Raw genomic sequence first — 20,381 nt, 5'->3', positions numbered from 1 at the left:
CCAAAAGGACCCAATTGGGACTGGTTGGCACTCGGAACCTGGGTTATGGATCTGCTTCCAAGGGAGTTGGGAAAACCCTGACCTTTTGGAAGCAGAGATCATGACAAATTGGGCCATGTGTGGATTGCCAGGGGTGTCCTCTTTTGGGAAATTCATGGGGTTCCCTGTTTCCCTTTCCTCTCAACTCACACGCTTTTGGCGGGTGTCACCCGCCCTGTAAAGGGCTGACTCACCCGCCAAGCCTCCTGCACGCCCATTGATTCCAATGGGCGTCTCACCCGCCAAAAACAAAATCGGGTGATTTCACCCGCCTTTGCAACACAAATGGTTGAGAGCTATGGAGGCAGGAAGGTAGGTCATGTGTTGCTGGCGTTGTGTTTCGGTGGGTGGCCAGAGCGAAATGTCTGAGAATTGTCTTCATTTCCAGCCAATTTCAGAGGCATTTCCCTGTGTCCACTCACCGAAACACGTCGCCAACAACAGATCTCATACCTTCTCGCGTTCCCACAGGTGCCCCGACGAAAAAGGTACCTCACATGTGTGGGTGCACCTTGCGCTGACCTCGGCAGAAGAGGGCAGAGCATGGCATCAGCGAAGCAGTGCCCTCACAGGAACCTTGCTTCAGCATGAGCACAGCTGCAGAGCCACCAACAAATCAATGAAGCCGCAGTCGGCTTTCCTTCCCTGTACCCCTTTCTCTATGTCCTTCCATGAATTCTCTTCTCATCCATATTAGTGTACCCCATTACTGCAACCTCTTGTACGGCTACATGCAAGCTATAAAAAAGTGAGTGCACACCTGCATGCAGATATGTACCCTATGTGTGCAGAGGTCGTGGCATTTTTCCAAACGGAACCAGAGGTACCTGGACCAGGATACAGACCCCACTAACACAACCCTCAATTTTCTGCATACTCAACCCACTCACAAAACCATTTCCATCCCAGCAATCCTCACGCACTTTACCACACCGCATCAACAACACATAGAGCGAACCTACAGCACACGAGGCCTCGCCCGATCCGATACTTGCACCAAAGCCCAGTACTCGGTGTATACCGAGCTAAAGCTGCCAACAGCACACCACTTCTCCCACTCTTCTACTCCCCTCCTCCTCGACTAACCCTACCCGCCCTCATCCTGTTTACAGATCCGCCAGAGCACCTGGGGACCAATTCCGTTGGCAACGGTGCGCTATATAAGTACCTTCAACATAACATAACATTTCCAATGATATGGACATTTCAATATGTAAAGTACTGTTGTGACATGTTGCCAGAAAAGGTGCAGACAAAGCTCAACCTATTGGCAAATCTCTAAATCGTATATTGTTTGAGCTTATAGCCGTCAACAATCATGTCCTTGTATTGTGTCTTCGCAATAATAATGATCAAAATAGTAAAGCAGTGGTGGGGCATATGGAGGTTGTGCAAGCTGCCATCCTTAAAAATGCACTTTCAGGCAGTACGGTGACCCAAAAAGTTTTAATCCGCTTGGGTATGTCATCAACCTGAAAAAAGAAGAATTGTTTCCATAACCTCTTACTCCACTTACCCCACTTTCCCGGTACACGGGCAAATGCCTGCTCTCGGTATTTTTGTGGCAATATTCAGCCATGGACCCTGCGGGGAACACCCCCCGCAACCCAAGCATTCTTTTTAAATGTATGGGGGACACCCCCGCAACACCTGCTCCCAAAAATGATCCCGCCAAAAATATCGCCTATGGCAAGACAAACAACCATATATACAGTGATATTTTTGGTGGGGATAATATATAGGGATACTGAAAAAATGACAAGTCAGGCTGTCAGATTTTCATACCCTGTCACTTTTTCCTACCCCTGGGTGGGTTGCCCAATGCCTGCTCTTGGTAGGATTTTCTGACGGGTAGGAAAAAATGACAGGCTAGGCTGTCAGATTTTCCTACCCCGTCACTTTTTCCTACCCCTCGGTGGGTTGCCCAATGCTTGCTCTCGTTAGGATTTTCTGACGGGTAGGAAAAAATGACAGGTCAGGCTGTCAGATTTTCCTACCCCGTCACTTTTTCCTCCTCCTGGGTGGGTTGCCCAATGCTAGCTGTTGGTAGGATTTTCTGACGGGTAGGAAAAAATGACAGGTCAGGCTGTCAGATTTTCCTACCCCATCACTTTTTCCTATCCCTGGGTGGGTTGCCCAATGCCTGTTCTCAGTAGGATTTTCTGACAGGTAGGAAAAAATGACAGGTCAGGCTGTCAGATTTTCCTACCCCGTCACTTTTTCCTATCGGTAGGATTTTCTGACAGGTAGCAAAAAATGACATTACAATTCCTGTCAGATTTTCCTACGATTGGATTTTCTGACAGATAGCAAAAAGTGATGTTACACCGGATCAGTCAGCTTCCTGGGTGGGCCCCTTATTGCAGTGCAACCCCTCTTGTGCTGTTTAGCTCTCCCGACTGTTCGCTATTGCACTGCCGTTATTCTAAAACGCAGCGGGGTGCTGCTGACAATGAAGCTCAACCAGGTCATTCCAATTAACTACCTCTCCTCTAAAACAGTGACCCTGGGCACGTGGTGTAGAAGGGCGTGTACTCAGGAGACGCCTTCAGAGAAAGATCATGTGAGGACGCGTCCATTAACCAGTGTTGCCAACCTAGCGACTTTCTCGCTATATTTAGCGAGAAAGTACGCCCCCCTAGCGACTTTTTTATAAAAAAGCGGCTAGCGAGAAATCTAGCTACTTTTTTCAATTGGTTTGGAGACTTGCTCATTTATGCAAGTTTCCAAACCAATTGAAAAAAGTGCTGTAATTCGCCCGTTTTCTAACGGGAGTAATGTAAAAACACACAAATAACTTAAAAGGGAGGTGTTAAAAGGGGAGGGGGCCACAGTAAAACACACTTATAACTTAAAAGGGAGGTGTTAAAAGGGGAGGGGGCCACAGTAAACGCCATAAATCGCAGGGGGAAAGGGGAGGTAATTATGCAAATTGGGCAGTGACGTCATCTAGCTACTTCTGGCGACTTCTAGGGGAGCCAATAGCTACTTTCTTCACTCAGGAGTTGGCAACACTGCCATTAACCAGTGTTGCCAACTTGGCGACTTTGTCGCTATATTTAGCGAGAAAGTGCGCCCCCCTAGCGACTTTCTGCTAAAAAAGCGCCTAGCGAGAAATCTAGCTACTTTCTTCCATTGGTTTGGGAATTACACTTTTTTCTATTGGTTTCCAAACCAATGAAAGAAAAGTAGCTAGTTTTCTCACTAACAACTGACCTAATGCGGACGTAACTCTTGACTTGACAGCTGTGGGGTCACCAGTGTATGCAACAGCAAAGCGTGACCCCATCCCTCAGCCTGTCAGGCTCAGCCTCCATTTCGTGCAGTGCTGCACTGATCAGGCTGCTGATGCAGGGCACTGGCAAACGTTGCCTTTCGGCTCTGCGGTTTTTCCCCAGTGAATTTAGAATGTGAATTCAATATTCACTTGCATTAAGAATATTTAACAGATTTTAACATCTTTCCATCGTGTGCGGTCAGTTGTGTATTTTAGAAAGCTCCATTAGTGCATTTTGTCAGAATAAACCCACAAGGCTGCAGTCAAAAATGTTTGAACAACTGTGTTGCAAAAATGAAAATAGCAAAACATAAATACATGTCAAACTTTTTATTCCAGAAGTAAACTGTACTATGATAAAATATCAATACATAATTCAGTATACGGCTCGATCCGGGAAAGTAATGAATTCTCTGGGGCTCTATGTACCAGGACAGGCAACCTTAAGCCACCTGGAGTCACACCTAGTACATTCTACATGTTTTCAGACATACTGGTGCGTTCGTAGAAGGGTGATTTTTTTAAAGTGAAATTCACAGATGTTTGCCTCTCTGATTTTCAATCACCCGTCATGCACTTGCCCAATTATGCAAATTAGGCGATGACGTCATTTAGCTACTTCTAGCTACTTTTTGGACAGCCAATAGCTACTTTTCTTACTGAGGAGTTGGCAACACTGCCATTAACTAAACGTAACGTGCAGCTCACGTGATGAGAAGCGTCGCAACGTTTCGCCGAGTCCGTTTTTGATAGGATCTAGGCGCGATAATATAAATAGCGCAGTGGGTGGTGTGTTTGTTATCTTTCTGTGACGCATTTGTTGGTAGGTAATGTGGTGCGGCTTTCTTGGTGGCGGTGTATTTGCTTGATTTCTGTTTGAAGGTAGCGAGTTGTACGTTTGAAGTGTTTTTCGTTTTTGGGCTCGATGCCGGTCTTGTTTGGCTGGATTGGACTACTTGTCGAGTAGAAAGTATCGGTCTTTGAGCTTCGTAGAGGGTCTTTTGTGAAATATGCGAGGCATAGCGAAGTATATTTTAAGTTACTGTAGCTCTATCTTGGGTCTATACACTCTCTTGTCTTTGCTCATTAATGAATAACATGGAATGATTTTGGCATGTTGTTTCTTGCATTAACAACGTGTGACTTGTTTTGCCTGGTTCTGCACAGCGTCGAGTGCATAACTTCTAACAAGGTATGAATGTGTAGTTTACTCCCTTATTTTCTTTACTCTGAATTGCTTTTTCAATGTAAAGTCTGTCACATTGTATATGTAGCATAGTGCACCTTTGCAGTAATGTTATATGTCTAACTCAAATCCTATTCATTTAAGTTTAACTTTTTGCTTCATTGACGAAGCTTTGTACATATGGTTGTCACGGCAACCAACAAATACAAAGATGGCCGACATGCTTTCCTTTAAACTGCTGCTCAATGTTCGTTGCTGTCGCCCATTCAAAAGACACATGTAGCTTGTCGGATAATTCCTCCACAGTTCTTGCTATTTTCAGCATGAACAGGTACCTGCTTTTAACAGCGTCTGCGGGGTTTCTCTTCTGTTGCCAACAGCTCTTGTGGATCACGGGCGCAGCAGCAGATCACCTTCTTCGTGTTCAAGAGTTATTCTCTTCGCCAGTTGTTAAAATATGAGGCATAATGAAGTATATTTCAAGCTCTAGTTTATTGCAAGAAGCCCCCGGAGAGCAATGGCATCCAGGGATCAACACAATAAAACCCATAGGTCGGGAATGCGAGGGCATTCCAGAATAACATATGTACCCATGAAGAAAACCCATTATAACGGGGTCTTCCTACTGTTTTAATTTAGCATCATGCGTACTTTTTTTGTAGCGTTTGCGCTTTGTAAACCGTTAGTTACTTTTAGTGAATGTTTACATTAAAACCTAATCAATAAGAATGGTAACATGTGCATTATAATACACATAAAACTACAAATATTGCTTAACATGTATCCAGCTGCTTTTACATTTTTACCAGTTCATTTATTGTTTGGATCTGGATGCAGCCCTGGTCTCCTGTGGCTTAAGTGCTATACTATTCGTCAATACTGGGGCTGATTATTCTGAACGTCAGAATAGTTGCATGTCTAGCGTTATCTAACTAGTCAGTTGAAAAGCTGTGTAAAATTGGCCACTGTTAGTTACTGAGGTGGACACTGTGCCTTGTATGTACAGTGACCTGGTTTTAATGGGAGTGTCATGGAATTGGGACCCCCCTTAGCTAAGGGTGGAAAAAGAACCGAAGGAAGTCCTGGATTTTTTAAAGTGGCCCAATATTACAAACAACCCCAGCCATTTTCCTATCGGTTCGTTTGGAAATAGTTACCATGCAGAAGAGGCATTGTTTAATTAAGTCATATATCTGCATACTGTGTGGGATGGACTTGAACCTCCCCAACCAACCTTTCAGGTGCCTGCCACATGCGCTAACTGCCAGAGAGACTGGTTTCCAAATGAATACATAGCTTTAGCGCCAATGAATATTATTGGCCTGGCTAATTGTTGTTACCATGCTTGCATTCAGTCAATGCATTCGTGGGAGCAGCACTAGACCTTCTGTGGGATGGGTGTTGGTTAGAATCGGGGAGGGTTTCTCGGAAGTCCTAATTTTTGTGATCATTCCTAGTTATTTCGATCTGATAGCTATGGCAAGATCCTGGTTTTAGTTATGGCTATTGGGTGAAGTGCCTCCTGCAAGTGAAACCAATTATGTTGGTGTACATCAAGGAGGAAGATATTTGAAGCAACCACAACCTGTGTTTATTTATTTTTTTTTTTTTTTTACACTCCCATTAGTTGTAAATGACCCTACTAATCCCAATTAGGGGTTCAACCTTTGTTTGCAACACAAACTGCACTTTAAGTTCTGCTCCTTGACATTCCCTATTGATATATTTTAAAGGATTGCAAAAAAAAATATCCTTCAAGCTATTTTATTTAAAGCAGATCTGCATTGAAATGACATTTTACGTGGATATTTTTTTGAGCTTGGAATGCTGAGCTGGTTCTGAAGTGAAGCCAGTTAATGAGTTGTACGTTAACCCCATTTTTCCCTATTGGGGGCGGGTTTCTTTTATATTTGGATCTCAGTAACCCACTTTTCCATCATGCTAGATCAATGAATATTATGCATCGTTTGGAAGCTTTATTTGTTGCTGTGGAAACCAGTTAAGCACGGTAATGGCTCAGTGTGAACCTGCAGCATAAATCTAGCAGCATGTATTCCAAATAAAAGTCCATGAGTGATTCTTTAACCATTTTATAAAGCGTGCTCACTGATTTTTGGAATGTTGAAATGTTAATGTTCTTGCCCCTCAGGATCCTGTATAAAAGCTGTGGTCCACTATAACAGACGAGGGGGTGACCTAGCCGTTGGTCTATGCCTAGATGTAAATCAACATTTGTTAGTCACTTGGTGTACAATCCACTGAGTTTCGGCTGGTTGGTAAATTAACCTTCTTCATGGGCCAAGACGGGGTCTCCTATGAGGAACATATACAAGGACTCCATTAGTGGGCAACTCTTCTAGAGTGCACGAGTGTCAAAAAATGTAACCTGATAAACCTATAAAGGTTAACGTAGATTTGGGAAATGGGAGTTGTCTATTTCTCAAAAGCATTACAGAAGTTTACTAACCTGAACTGTAGCGCTCTTATTATGCAAGAGGCTGGAAAATCAATGCGTGGGTCTTCTACAAGACTGTCAGCGAGAAGAAGTAGCATGGATTGCTATATATAGGGAGAATGTACATTAATCTCCTAACTAGTGCCTCTATGGGATATCAGATGGCTGTGTTTATCAAAACAAGTGGATGGTGGTTGTCCATTGTATTTAGGCTTCATTGACTTTAAGTCAGCGTTTGATTCTATAGACAGATAAATACTCGTAGATAAACTTAAGCAACATCACTGTCCTCCATCTTAAATGAATTTGGTGATGAAATTACATATGAATACCTATATGCGAGTTAAATTTAGAAGGCAAATTGTCACCCCAGATTGCAACACAGAGGTGTGAAGCAGGGCTGTGCCCTTGCGTCATTTCTGTTTAATTTCTTTCCTTGATTTGGGTCCGGCATTGACAAATTGTATTACAGATGCCCCTCGCATTGGTCACCAAAAGATAGCATATTTATTATATGTAGACAATTTGGTCTTGCTCTCTGACACCTAGTGGGTTACAAAATATGCTGAAACAATTGGAAATTTACTCCATTACCAACAATTTAATTGTGAACACCACCAAATCGCAAATTTTAATTTGCAACCAAAAACTCAAAGATGCATAATTTGAGGTGGTCTTTACATCAATGTGAACTTTTCAATGTGGTTTTAAGCTACAAGTATCTGGGAGTCCACATTGAACATCAAAAAACTATAAAAATTCAAACCTGTGAGATCAAAGCTAAGTTAGAACCGTTGATCTTGCAATCAAAGATACTATTAAGAAAATTTGGGAAGTTCACATTAAAACATGTTATAGCCTTTTAAGGTCGAAGGTAGTTCCGATCTTATTGTATGGGGTTGAGGCTTTTGCCCCGCGAGACCGTTGTTTTTGGGATGGTTGGGGGAAGCAAAATACTGGAAAGCAGTTTTAACATTGTCGCCCGGGATACCCTTGGCGTTACTGCGATTCAAACTAGGTTTAGCCTCTCTGCATTCCTAAGTATTATGGAAACGGTGTGCCCTGTTTCTAAAACTATTAGAAGGGTTGGTGAAACCATCCCTCTTATATATCTTGGCTCAAAACATACTTGCATCTAATGATGGTTTATCGAGAAAGTGGCGACACCATACCCTGAATGCAACAGCTGATGCCGCGGTAACAATTGAGCTGCTGTTAACCAACCCAGATCTTGCAGAAAGATCTATGAATATGACTGGGTTGGCAACTTGGCACTGCTCAAAACTGAGGGACTTTAATTTTAGTGCTTTCGGCCTTAAAAGGTATGGTGTGATAGCTGACTATTTGGTAAAATCTCCATCGCACTGATATCGTCAAACTACTAAAATTTAGATTGAACCAGCATGAAACAAGAGATCCTGTGTAGAAGGCGACTAATACCAAAAGAGCAAAACTATTGCCGATTCTGTTTGGTCAGGGAGCAGAGGGATACGTTACAGCACCTTGTAATCGAGTGCACTGCATTGGAAGTTACAAGGGCTAAATGTTTTGAGAAGAAACTTATTGTACAGAATCATGTAGATTATGATCTAATTTGGAATATGCTGTTTTCTAGCTCGAGTAACTGTTGCCATTGTGCAATTTTTAGAAATGATATTACCAGGAATGTAAGAGGCCAAGTCAGAATAATGAAAAAAGAAATGTATTTTATCATGAATATGAGTATTGCAATTTGTACTGTGATTGTGTGCATCCTGTGATGCATTGTATTAATTTTTGCAACTTGTTGATACACTGTATTGTAATATTTGAAAAGTTGGTTTACCAACTGTAACAAATATTTAAAAAAGCTGTTTATTGACATGGCGGTCTAGTTACCTGCGCTTCTGATCGCAAGGCAGACAGTAGGCATGGAGTGTGGACCTGTGTATTCAAGGTCTTCACAAATGGCTGTTCTCTGCATAACTTAAATGTTACATTGCTTGATTAGTGGCAACGCTTACATTGATTTGTAAGATGAGTGAAGAATGGCTAGGTATAATCAATAAACCTGTCTTTTTGATGGAGTGAAAAGAGTGCCTACCTTAGTTTCAGACCAATACTGTTGGTATATGGACTGCGTGTATGATTGGCGTCACTCGTATCTCAGGTCATGGCTGTGACTTGTAGTAGGGATGGCCGACCTGTTTTTTGGGGGAATAACTGCGGGAAGTCATCAAGTATGGCGGTTCCCTGTGCCCTGTGAGGGAGAAAACAACTGTACCTGTATGCATCTGTGCTTTCTCTATGCAGCGCCTGTGAATGGCGTCCTGTGCTATGGAATCTTGTCTCGACAGCTAGATCGGTAAAAGACAAGCTGTATAGGATGGTGAGGAGCATGCGTACAGGAGCAATGTCTCGGACCAGTGCGGCTCAGTAACTGTGTCCTGTTACCCACCTGTATCTGTTTTCGAATGGTTCCGAGTGGGCCGTGTCATCGGAGGCCCTGTACTGCATGGACGGTGTAAGCCCAGCGGTGCATTAAATCCCAAGTAATAGATGTTGGTTAATACTTCAGCAACTCCATGTATGTAATACAGGACGTTTACGTGTGTATTGTGTAATGGCTGCGCACAGGCAGCAGATGGCCCATATTCCTCTGTCGTGAGTAGTGTAAAAGACTTCCATCATGTGTAATATTGGACGAGCTGCTCCAGCTAAGCTGGTATTGTAGTCACCAGTCTTGAGACCCACTGAAAATTTAAACTGAATTAGACGAATTCCGTCACCATGCAGACAGGGAGCTAACGTTTCTTGACTGTCCCAACCAGGTGAGGAAATCTGGCGAGTGAGTGGCTCGGCAGGCTGCTCACGAGGGTATTCCGACAGTCAAGGGGCAGCCAGCATATAACTACTATACTATCTGGGATAATGGTTTACACTAATGAGGGGGAGTCAGGAATTCCATGCATTTTATAGTTATGCCAACACTGCTACAGTGGCCAGATATTTGGACAGTCTCCCCCTGATGTCGGTATCAGCAGATACTAGGGCGACCTTTGACAATCCCATCACTCCAGAGGCGATCTCCTGCGCTATTGAACTGGCAAGGCCCCTGGTCCGGACGGCCTGACCCTTTGTCCCGTCTTATCACAGAACTGTTAGATGTGGTCGGAGTCTCATTAGGTGTGCTTCAACCCATACGAGAGGCAGTGAACAGGCCTGCTGAAGCCTGGCAAACCCCAGAACAATGCAGCTCCTACCGGCCCCTCTTTCACTCTTGACGATTTTTTTTTTTTTACAAAGGGCCAGCCCTCCATCTGGCCCCCTACATGACACACATTCACCTAGACAAGTCGGGTTTTGTTCCTGGCCGGTCCATAGCATTGAATTTACAGCACTTATTCTATATCTTGGCACAAATAGACCCTGAGGCGCAGGTGGTGGCCGCGGCCCTGGACATAGAAAAGGTTGATTCTGTGTCTTGGCTGATTCCATGTCTTGGCAGTTTATGTGGGCAGTCTTTTTTGGACCACTTTTTCTCGTGGGTCAAATTACTATGCTTACCCACTATCCAGGGTAAACCCCAATGACAGCTTATCACCCCTAATTACAATATGTGGAGGGACGGGATGGGTCTGTCCATTATTACTGTTATTGTTGGCCATGGTGATGGAGCCACTGGCAGATGACGTGGAGTAAACGCATGCATCAGACTCACGAGAGAACCATTTCATTATAAACTGATGCATTTCTATTCATGTGACCCTGCAGGGCATCTGGTGATAATGCAGACCGTCATACAATTATGTCTAGATTACAAGTAAACTGCACTAAATCAGAATTATTTCCACTGACTCTTCCAAACCCCTGCCGGACCTGATGGCTTTACTTGGTCAGTCAGAAATTAAATACTTCGAACACTGTTACACAGCAGAATGCTTCCCTGTATTCACAGAACCTTGGCGACTATCTACCTCAGCTACATGCTAAGCTCCGTGCTAAGCTCCGCACCATGGCAAAATTCCCAATTACCATTGCAGGCCTGTGTCGCACTCCTAAAAATGCTAGTACTCCCTAAATTGCTATACTAATTCATTAATGGTCCGCTGTGGCCTCGAGCTGTGTTTTTCAAAATGCTGGAAAGAGCAATAAACTGCTTCATGTGGCATGCAGGTGCAGTAGGTCTTAAATGGGATAAACTGGCTAGAACGTATGATAGGGAGGGGGTCCCCACTCAGCCCCCAACTTTGAGCGATACTGTGTGGCAGCACAAGCGGCATACTGGTAAGATGTTGATGCAACACTCCCACTTAAAGCTAGAAAGGCTTGCTGCTGGTTCCTGCAACACACGTTCACTTGTACTACCGCCATACACAAGACTACAGGCATTGACCCAGTGGATGCAACAGCCCTAGTGTGATAAAATATTGAAGATATAATCTCAGACCATAGCATAAAAATGATGCTATGGAATTTTATCCCCCCTCACTCCCCAATATAAACAAGACTGACGCACAACAGTGGACCAGTGACGGCTACGAGACGATTGGAGAGGTTTACAATATGGACTCTTTATCAAGACTAGCCCCTGTAGACTTTTGGTGCAATGTTTACAGTATGCCAAGCTCCGCAGCGCAATTAAATGTACATGGGGGCACGTTCCCGATACAACCTGACTGCTCGGAGGCACCGCACCTGGGGGTATGGTGGGTAGAACGTATGGGGCACTGCAAGATTGATGCTGTAAGCCTTGGAAGAGCATAGCATCCTGGGCCAGAGACCTTGGGAGTTCATCACCGATGAGGGATGGAAATTATGTGCCTAGAAACGCATGAAGTGTCCTTTAACATGAAACTTCACTTGATACAGTTCAAAGTATTGCACCGCTACCATTATGCTCCAGATGCTCGTCAGACAAACTATATACATATGCTGTGGAGTTGCCCAATACTAGAGGAGTTCTGGTTTGGAGTTTGTGACTCAACTATATTGAACACTGAAGTCCACCCTACCCCCTCAGTCTGCTTGTTTCATCAATTCAAGCACTTACGCAGGGGACTCTACAAACTTTCGATGTATTCTACTATGCCTTTGCCCAACTGTTACAGCTCAAAGCAGTTGACTGGGCATCAGACATGGAGTGCAGCCTATGACCTCTCGCCCCACCCCCATACGGTCCACTCTATTCCCCCCCCCCAGTGCCGAGGGTTCACTTGCTGAAGTGTAAGTAACCGCTGCCTTGCTATAAAAAAGCTCCTCCCGTCTATGCATAGTGGGCCCTTGCTTGGCTACAAAGTTGGCTGTCATATCATGGTACTAATGTATAAATCGCTATGTCTGAACACAAAGGTTTGAAAAATGTTTACAGCTTAGTAAATTCCCACGCCACCCTTCTCTCTCTCTCCATATATATCAAACTGTCCCTATGCTGGCCAATGGCGTTAATGGGGCGGGGGGGGAGGTGCTTACTATTCAAGACTGCCAGTCTTAAACCATGAGATGCAGCTGCAGGGGATTTCTTCCAGTCCTCACCCATATTTGGTGCTCGCTTGCATTCCAAGTGAAGCTGGAACAGGACGGGAGTGTTTGCATTCTGTTGTGAAGCAAAATGGTCTGAAACCAGTTCTCCCCCAACTTCTTTCATATGCTGGGGAATTCCTCCTGATGCAATTACCACATTGCTGTTGCAAGTGCTCTGCTTGGATGTTGTCCCACTGATTGTACAAACAACATTTGTCTATGGAAATGCTCACAAATTACCCTCTCCTCCGACAGTTAAATAGTGATAATTCAGGGGTTGATATTCAGGTTGCATGTGCAGGACCTAAAAGTAGCTCCTGGATATTGGGCTTCACCTAGTAAGCATGAGCTACCACTAGAGAATCGGGAGCTAGTTCATAACATGCCACATGAGATGCAAACTTTACTTTTATGCCCCTTATTACAATCCATAATACCTTAAATGGCAGCCGGCAGCAGTTGACCTCTGGGTCCAAAGTTGCCTCATGTTGCCAAGCTAACCAGACCAGGCTCTATAGAGATGGCAGCAGGTGCTTAATGTCTCCCATCAATTTCAACCCCTGCAATTGATGCTTGTTGAAATAAGACGGGGGGAGGGTGGGGGGGTGCTTGACTTGCATATTGATATTTTCCCCTTTCTCTGACACCACCCGGCTTATCCATTACTGTTCCAGTGCTCGAGTTGTGCCTGTAGCCCCCCTTTGTTGTATTGCCTGTCCATTGCTAGTACTCAATTGAACAAAGTGGTTCCTACAACCATTCCCCCCCCCATCTCGCTGGTATTTCACCCATGTAGCAACTTCTCTTGGATATCTCGTTGAGCAGCCAGTCATGACGAAAAGCAAATATGCATCCCCTTCCTCTGGAGAAATGCCACTATCTGCTGCAGGACATTGTGTAGATGGCTTTTAACCATAGCAAGCACTAGAACATATACCCTCCAAAGGGAAAATAGCTGGGACCTATTTAGCTCCGATATCCAGTGATATGACAGGATAGGTAATTAACGAATCATATTACTGAAAAAATAAATGTATGGGGGTGGGTTAAAACAGTTGTGGTGGGCTCATAAACAGGGGTTGGTGGTGCTTGTAGGGGAGGAAACTCCCAAACAAACTTTTTTTCTTTCTGGTAAACATGTGTTCGCTTTTTTATTTATAATATTGCATGGAAGCTTTAGCTCAAGACACTGGCTAGCTTGACAGCAGGAGTAACTCGTGGGGTCAAGTGATGCCATACAAATATCTGCAACATTTACATGTTAACTTTGTGTTTTGGGAATGTGACTGAGCATTCGGGTGCGCATTTAGTGCAAAAAACTCCTGAGGGACACATTTCAAATTGCAAGATACTAGCCAAATTGGTTTATGCTCACGGGTTTGCAACACTACTTGCTCCTGGTAACTCGGTAATGCCAGATACACAGCAGCTGCTGCCCTTTCAGGCTAGAGTTGAGGCTGCCGTTACATTAACAGAACAGCTTATAGTGATTAAGCAAAACCTTGGGGCTTAATGCTATTGTATGAACTATCATCTTGCACATGGTGTTCTTGCTGTTAGTTTTAAAGGCATAGTTTTCTGCAGTGTGCACTAAACCCTACAATTTTAAACCGTCTACCTTGAGTTAGCATAGTTACTGAAGGCACCCTGCTAGCACGTGTCCCAATATGCAACTATTAAGGTAAACCCCCGTCAGGGCAATGAGACCAGGAGATGAGTTGCAAAAAAGTCTATATATAAAAATTGCTAGTGAAGAACTCTGCTGCCCGAAACATTACAATGGGCAGCACATTAAAAGGGCACAATATTCTGTAATTGTGTTTTTTTTTCTTTGCAATTTATACTTGCGTGCCAGTGTTCTTCCAGGAGCCTCCTTTCGCATATCCACAACGTCTGGGCCTCTCCTTTGGGCCGCAGTTAGCTTAGGCGAGAAGTGGGGTATTTGCAAAGCCGGAACCCACAAGAACCTTCCCTTCTGCATATGCGTTTTAGGGGACTGGTCCAGCTGTAGGTGGGGGTGGCCTTGCCGGAGAAGCCCTGGATCTCCCTGCAATTATAGGGTACTCGAGGACATCACGTCTAAAGGGTCACCAAATGAAGGCACCCTGCTAGCACGTGGGTCATACCCAGTCGGAGGTATATGATTTTCTTTATATCTCGCTCATACACCAGGGTTTGAGAGCATGAGACCAGGAGATGAGTTGCAAAGATAACAGTTTAATCACCAAAATTGGCATCCAAGAACTCTGCTACCTGAGAGCGCTCTGAAACATTACAATGGCAGCACATTAAAAGGGCACACAGCGTCATTGATATGAATAAGGTGCACATTCTAGCATTGGATTGGGGGCATATAGAACAGTTGCTACAAGATAATTGGCTGCTGTCTCTCCCTTGCTCTTGGCACACGTGGGTCAGCTGGGCTTGTCTCAGTGAAGGTCCGGGCAAGGGAGCAACGCATCTATCCAAACAGGAACTGAATGCAGAAATAATGGCACACCTAAATCTTGCATGAATAGGGGTACTTGGGTCACATGAGCTAATACATTGGCATTCTAACATCTACCCTTTGGATTTGCTTTGATACTGCAATCTCTGCACCCAGGTGCCAACCCTAAAGGTTTGATCTGCCCAGCTTGGGTCCTCATGATATAGGTAGGTTTGTGTTGCTTTTTTGGGAGAATATATTGCTACATAGGATTAAGGCTGTGGTGGGGGTCCTGGAGTGATCAGGGCACGGGAGGGTCAGATGCATATCAGCATGAAGGGGGCAAGGGGCGGGGGGGATCTGAGCTGGTGGGCTCTGGCCAGGTGGGGTGGGGGGGAGGGTTGTGAGGGCACTGGCAGTTTAGTGGAGATGAATGGGCACTTGGGCTTAGGACTGGTCACTCTCATTCCCTCCAAAGAGCACATTATTTCTGAAATTATACTACAGGGTTTGTAACAAGGCATGCCTGGCTTCCGTGAGAACAGGGCTAGCGCAGAGCTGGCAAGGGGAGGCAAATGTGGGCTGGCTGTGCATGGTGTGGGGATGGAAGAGCTCCATTTCTACAGAGATGGATTTTCGGGCCTAGTAGAAAGACTGTTGGGCCTAGTTCCTAATGCAGGGCTATAAGGTATGGTGTTTATGATGAGGATATGGTGCAACAGAATGCTGCGGTGGATGCACCTCCCAATTTCCCCCTCTTTCGTTTCTGGCATGACACTGGGGGTGGGGGCAAGGATCGTCTCCTTCCCAACACTACCCAGCCTACTCTGCAGTCATACAAATGGTTCTTTGTTTTGGCTTCCTGGAATCTTCAGCAACCTCTGACTTGGGACCTTCAAATTAGATCTTGAAATTGACTTTTGGCTCTACTTTTATCTTGCAGTTTCTTGTTGCTGACAAAGCTTCAGTATGGCTACTCATATCTTCGTTGACCAAGAGAATGGTGTTGCCAGCACACATGGTGCATCAAAGGATCGCATGAGGCTGCCATCTTCCAGTGAGTTACTTTCTTAACTTGCAAGGTGCAAATGAACATACTAATGTATTCTAAATTACATCTGAGTGGCATTGTTCCAACCTATAGTGCCATTTATTGTGCTGAAATTAAGCACTTTCTGTGGTTTGCATCTGCTAATTCATAATTGGGAATACTCGGCCACCCGGAGCAGCATTCCTTCTCGAACCACTCTCCTGAGCAGTCCACGTGACTAACCATTCCTTGAACACTGATCAGACCTGGTATAAGCACTTTGTGCTGGGGGCGGGTGTGTACTGCAGGAGCTTTGATGGGTAGTGTTAATTGGTGGCTGTGTTATGAAAGTATGGCCCAGTAGCATTTGGTTTGCAAGTCCTTGAACCTGCAGTCATATTTACATGTGGAAAAAGCTTAGCCGGTCTGATTTTCTGCGCACAGCATGAGCTATGGTTTTACAGACTAAACTTAATATATTGCGAGTTTCTGCACAAGAAGCCACTTGGTGGCAAGAGCTTGAGGCGGTTGCTGATTACTCCCAGTGAATGCATCTATAAATGACGCAACCAAGTGTTTGGCGTGCAAGTGGTGTTTGCTCTTAATTTGGTATATTGTTTTTATTAGGGCCATTGTGGGCTTCATCCATAATGTTTTCCTTCAATATTGTGTACATTGTGAGTCAAACAGGACTACCCTTACCTATTACAGAATGAATCAAACCACCTACAATAATGTTCTAGTTGAAAAATTGTGTTTGGGTAACACATTTTAAAGGCTTAAACAATTTAGTGCTCGAGAAATTCTTTCCGCAATGCAGGGTACAAAACCTGTTAACTGCCATTGAGAATTGCATAAAGCTTTGGACGTTCGCACAAGCAGTAATTTTGCCGTTCATCTCAGTTGGGCTGAACAAAGTTTGATACTGCTACCAGTTTTTCTTCTGGCTGAAACCCCTCGGATCTTGGCATGCTGTTTCGCCGATGCTTAAAAGCACCAGCTTAGCTTGTACTGGCTACTTACTCCCAAGACTTCTGGAGCTGTAGTCGTGTGACCTCAAAGAGCAATTTGGCATTAAACAATACATTGTAATTCATAACTTAAATTATGCAGTAGAAACCTGTTACTGAAATTTAGAATACCTGCATGTTAGTTTTGCGACACAAAGGGAAAGGCCATTTTACACGAATCTCATGGTACTCATAACTGATGGGTGATCATGATCAATTCACTTCAATCGCATTTTCCTAAACTATAATTGACCTTGCATTTTTTCTTTGTATGTAACATATGCTCTTTTCTTCACTAGCAAAAGTGTTTTCTGAGCAGTGTCGGACCCAAGGCCTTCACCCTGGTAAAGTCAACGCTGCACCATCTGCAAGGAAGGCCCTTTGTAATGCAAATGTGAATCTCTGCAAAGTTGCACTTTCAAAACCTAAGCAAACAAAGAAACCAAAAGTGGTGACCGCATCTGTGAAGGTAGTTGTAGTTTTCTTCACTTGGATCTCTGACCAACTTTCACCTGGGTTACTATGAATATCGTGCATGAAGGGCTTGTATGTAAAATGTGAGACATACTCCCCTCCCATGATTAACACCCATAAGTAATGTGAAAATACAGATGTGTACTAACGTGGTCAGTCCAGCTGCTTGAACCATAACTGCAGTGTCTCACTGACACTTACTTGCAGTCAACCATACCATGGGGTCTTGTTTGTGTTCATGCTGTTACTGATCATGTAAGGATGTGAAATATTTGTCTCACTGTAGATCCAAAAAGCACCGTCTGACGAATACCCAGAAATTGAAAAATGCATTCCATACAACCCACTTGGTAAGAATGGAATTTTGTAACTTCATCCATTTTATTGATGCAAGTAATTGTCTTTTGGCTGTTGCCCTCAGTGAAGGCTTCTCAGTTAATGAGTTCCTTGCCTACTACTAAAGTACTTGTACCACATTTGATTGAATATCCTAGCCGGGTCTCATTTTATATTGTGATTTCATAGCAGCAGTGAACTGTTAATTTGTAACCTGTTGCAGCTAGACCAGGTGTTTGACTTGCCACAAGCCCTCATGTTTTGCTCGTAATGCTTTGCACTTAACATACCACTTCATCCCTGTAAACTTACTGTGCTTTTCCACACTACAGATTTTGAGAGTTTTGATGTCCCTGAAGAACACCGACTCAGTCACTTGTGCCTGGCTGGTGTACCCCTTCAGACACTGGAATCGGACCGATTTGACAGACACATAAACCTTCTACCCTCACCCCTAAAACCATATTCCTTCACATGGGAATCAGGTTGGTACTGTGGCATGGATAGGTGCTCATTCACACAGCAATCCCCTCTTGCTTTAGTTTGCCTTGATACCCGTGAGAATTCTGGTGTATTTGCATTACATGGAACCTAGTTCATTTTAAGGGTACAGGAAGGCTATGAATTATTCATTCCATGATTGTTTGTAGGTTTAATTTCCTCCCTTAGATTTGTTGTTCTGTGGCAGATGCCCCATCCCATGGTATAGCAGATACTGACGTTACGTTACTTCAATCTGCTTGCTGTGTCGTTGCTGTTCCGTAGTGCCAGTGTGCGTTGCCACCTATTGTAGAATCATAGGCCTGGGCATCAGAAAAGGCCGTTGTCCAGCTACTGGAAGAGTAACTTTGTTTTTTTTTTTTTTTATTCCTCTTGCAGAGATCCTGCACTCGCCTTTCCTGCTTTCATTGAACAAAGAGCCGATTGATTTGCCACCATTTTGGGAAGTCTGAATGGATTCCAAATTTCACTAAATGTTTGCACTTCGTCACTTTTTAATGGATGTAATGTAATAAAATAATTTTCAGTTGCTTTGGTTCCGATCCTACGTTTGCAAAAGGGATCCAGGGGTGTGGCGAGGTTGTATCCTAGCTTGAGGTTTGCTTTCCACACACCAGCCAAGGGGCCTGCTCAATCACGGCTGGTGTGTACCTCAAACTCCCAGTTTAATTTATGTTGGTAATTACAATGCAGTTAAAAGAGATCCTGGGGGTAAACTGCGTCCAAGCCTAGAATAGGCATCACTAGTGAGTGTATTTTATTCATGGCTACTTATGTGCATGTGGAGGATACGCAGTCATGACATGAGTGACTGGGTCATTTCATACTTTCTTCAGTAAATGCTTATTTCCATCATAAATCGATCTTAAATCAATGCATTAAAATGGTAAAGCATGGACTACTTAATATCTGACTGCAATAGCAGGGCACTTTCGATATATGAATAAACACACTGGGCAGTAAACCAATTAGGAATGATAGAGACCGCCACATGCCCTCAATCTGGGGGAGGGATGTAAAGACAGGGCAGGAAAAACAGTGCAACAAAACAAATTTGCCCTTGATAACATGGTCGCCACGAGGAAAAGGGACAATCGTTTACAAACAATACATTAAAACGAGTAATAATTGCTTTTATGGTAGAATTGAACATTTTTCTTGAGCCATCCACCAACTGCCTTCTTTTAATATTACTTGCGGTAGTTCTTCACTAAAGAGGCATTCACAAGGAAGATTTAATGTGGTTTAGACAAGGTGATGAATTGTGAATATTTGAGGACATTATTCACCAAGCTTCTGGTTAGTGACCGATGAGAATTTCCCCATAAACGTAGTCTATAAGGTAAGAGTTGCAATAATGTTAGTCACACTGCATTCCTCGTGTAGCAAATACCCAGGGAAACTCCCATGGTTTATTTTTGTTAACTTGGGCTGCCTTTGTAGAATGATGCACCATATAATACTGATATGGCCTGAAAAATACAAACCATGTGGGCCAATGGTAAAGCGCTTAACTTCATGCCAAATTTGTGAGGCCTTTGCTGATTGTTCTACATGCGCAGACTACCTCGGGTCAGGAGAAACTGTTACACCCAGGTAGCAAAGTAGTTGCCCTATCCAGTTTTCCTTGTAATCGTTATGGCGTTCCCAAAGGTTACTGTTGCCCATGCACATTACCTTTACTTCCCTATATTAATTTTTAGATCTTTTTGTCCCATAGTCACTGAATCCATTGGGGTGCCCTTTGTTCTGGCCAGGAAGACTGCATCATCTGCATACAGGAATAGGCTTTTTTTGGCCAGCGTATTTAACGTCAAATTGAAATGCATTTTGTAGTGAGTATGTATTAGCAAGCATTGGTGCTATAATGAACCCCTGCCCTACTCTATTTGAAATATTTGCGTAGTTTTTTCCCACCTACTCTTGCCTAGATTTGAATGCATTTTGATTAAGACTTGTAAAATCTCCCCTGGCTTGCATATCTTTCTCATTAATAGTCGTATGCATTTGAGAGAGCCATCAACCCCATGTATCATACTTTTATAGCCACGCACATTGAACATGATCCTAGTCCTGGATGCATATTTGATCAGCTGTACCTATGCCCTCCTGAAAGCAATGCTGTTTCCTCTACTCCATCCAT

General features: G+C 43.8%; 1 protein-coding gene across 3 annotated transcripts; it reads left to right on the top strand.

The window, feature by feature from the left end:
* The first annotated feature begins 4,024 nt into the window (after positions 1-4,024).
* Positions 4,025-18,767, top strand: LOC138582695 (securin-like). Of its 3 annotated transcripts, none has more exons than XM_069654251.1 (6): positions 4,025-4,139; positions 15,831-15,944; positions 17,227-17,399; positions 17,688-17,751; positions 18,070-18,222; positions 18,617-18,767. In XM_069654251.1, exons 2-6 carry the CDS (start codon positions 15,857-15,859, stop codon positions 18,688-18,690), a joined length of 552 nt encoding a protein of 183 aa, XP_069510352.1. In that variant the 5' UTR covers positions 4,025-4,139; positions 15,831-15,856; the 3' UTR covers positions 18,691-18,767. The 3 variants fall into 3 exon arrangements, with proteins under 3 accessions (XP_069510352.1, XP_069510354.1, XP_069510355.1); XM_069654253.1 differs by having other exon boundaries at positions 4,026-4,139; positions 17,227-17,396; XM_069654254.1 differs by lacking the exon at positions 4,025-4,139 and adding an exon at positions 6,447-6,510 and having other exon boundaries at positions 17,227-17,396.
* Positions 18,768-20,381: the final 1,614 nt, after the last annotated feature.

The sequence above is a fragment of the Ambystoma mexicanum genome, chromosome 3q (genome assembly GCF_040938575.1).
Source record: "Ambystoma mexicanum isolate Mex_15411 chromosome 3q, UKY_AmexF1_1, whole genome shotgun sequence".
Classification (NCBI taxonomy): Eukaryota; Metazoa; Chordata; class Amphibia; order Caudata; family Ambystomatidae; genus Ambystoma; species Ambystoma mexicanum.
The sequence above is the reverse complement of the archived record's forward strand: the minus strand, read 5'-3'. Positions and strand labels throughout refer to the sequence as shown.

What these genes read in the sequence shown, in the direction of transcription:
- LOC138582695 (XM_069654251.1), top strand. Translation starts at nt 15,857, where the DNA reads ATGGCTACTCATATCTTCGTTGACCAAGAGAATGGTGTTGCCAGCACA. An exon ending in CATTCCATACAACCCACTTG is followed by an intron (nt 17,752 to 18,069) that starts GTAAGAATGGAA and finishes TCCACACTACAG; the next exon opens with ATTTTGAGAGTTTTGATGTC. An exon ending in TTCCTTCACATGGGAATCAG is followed by an intron (nt 18,223 to 18,616) that starts GTTGGTACTGTG and finishes TTCCTCTTGCAG; the next exon opens with AGATCCTGCACTCGCCTTTC.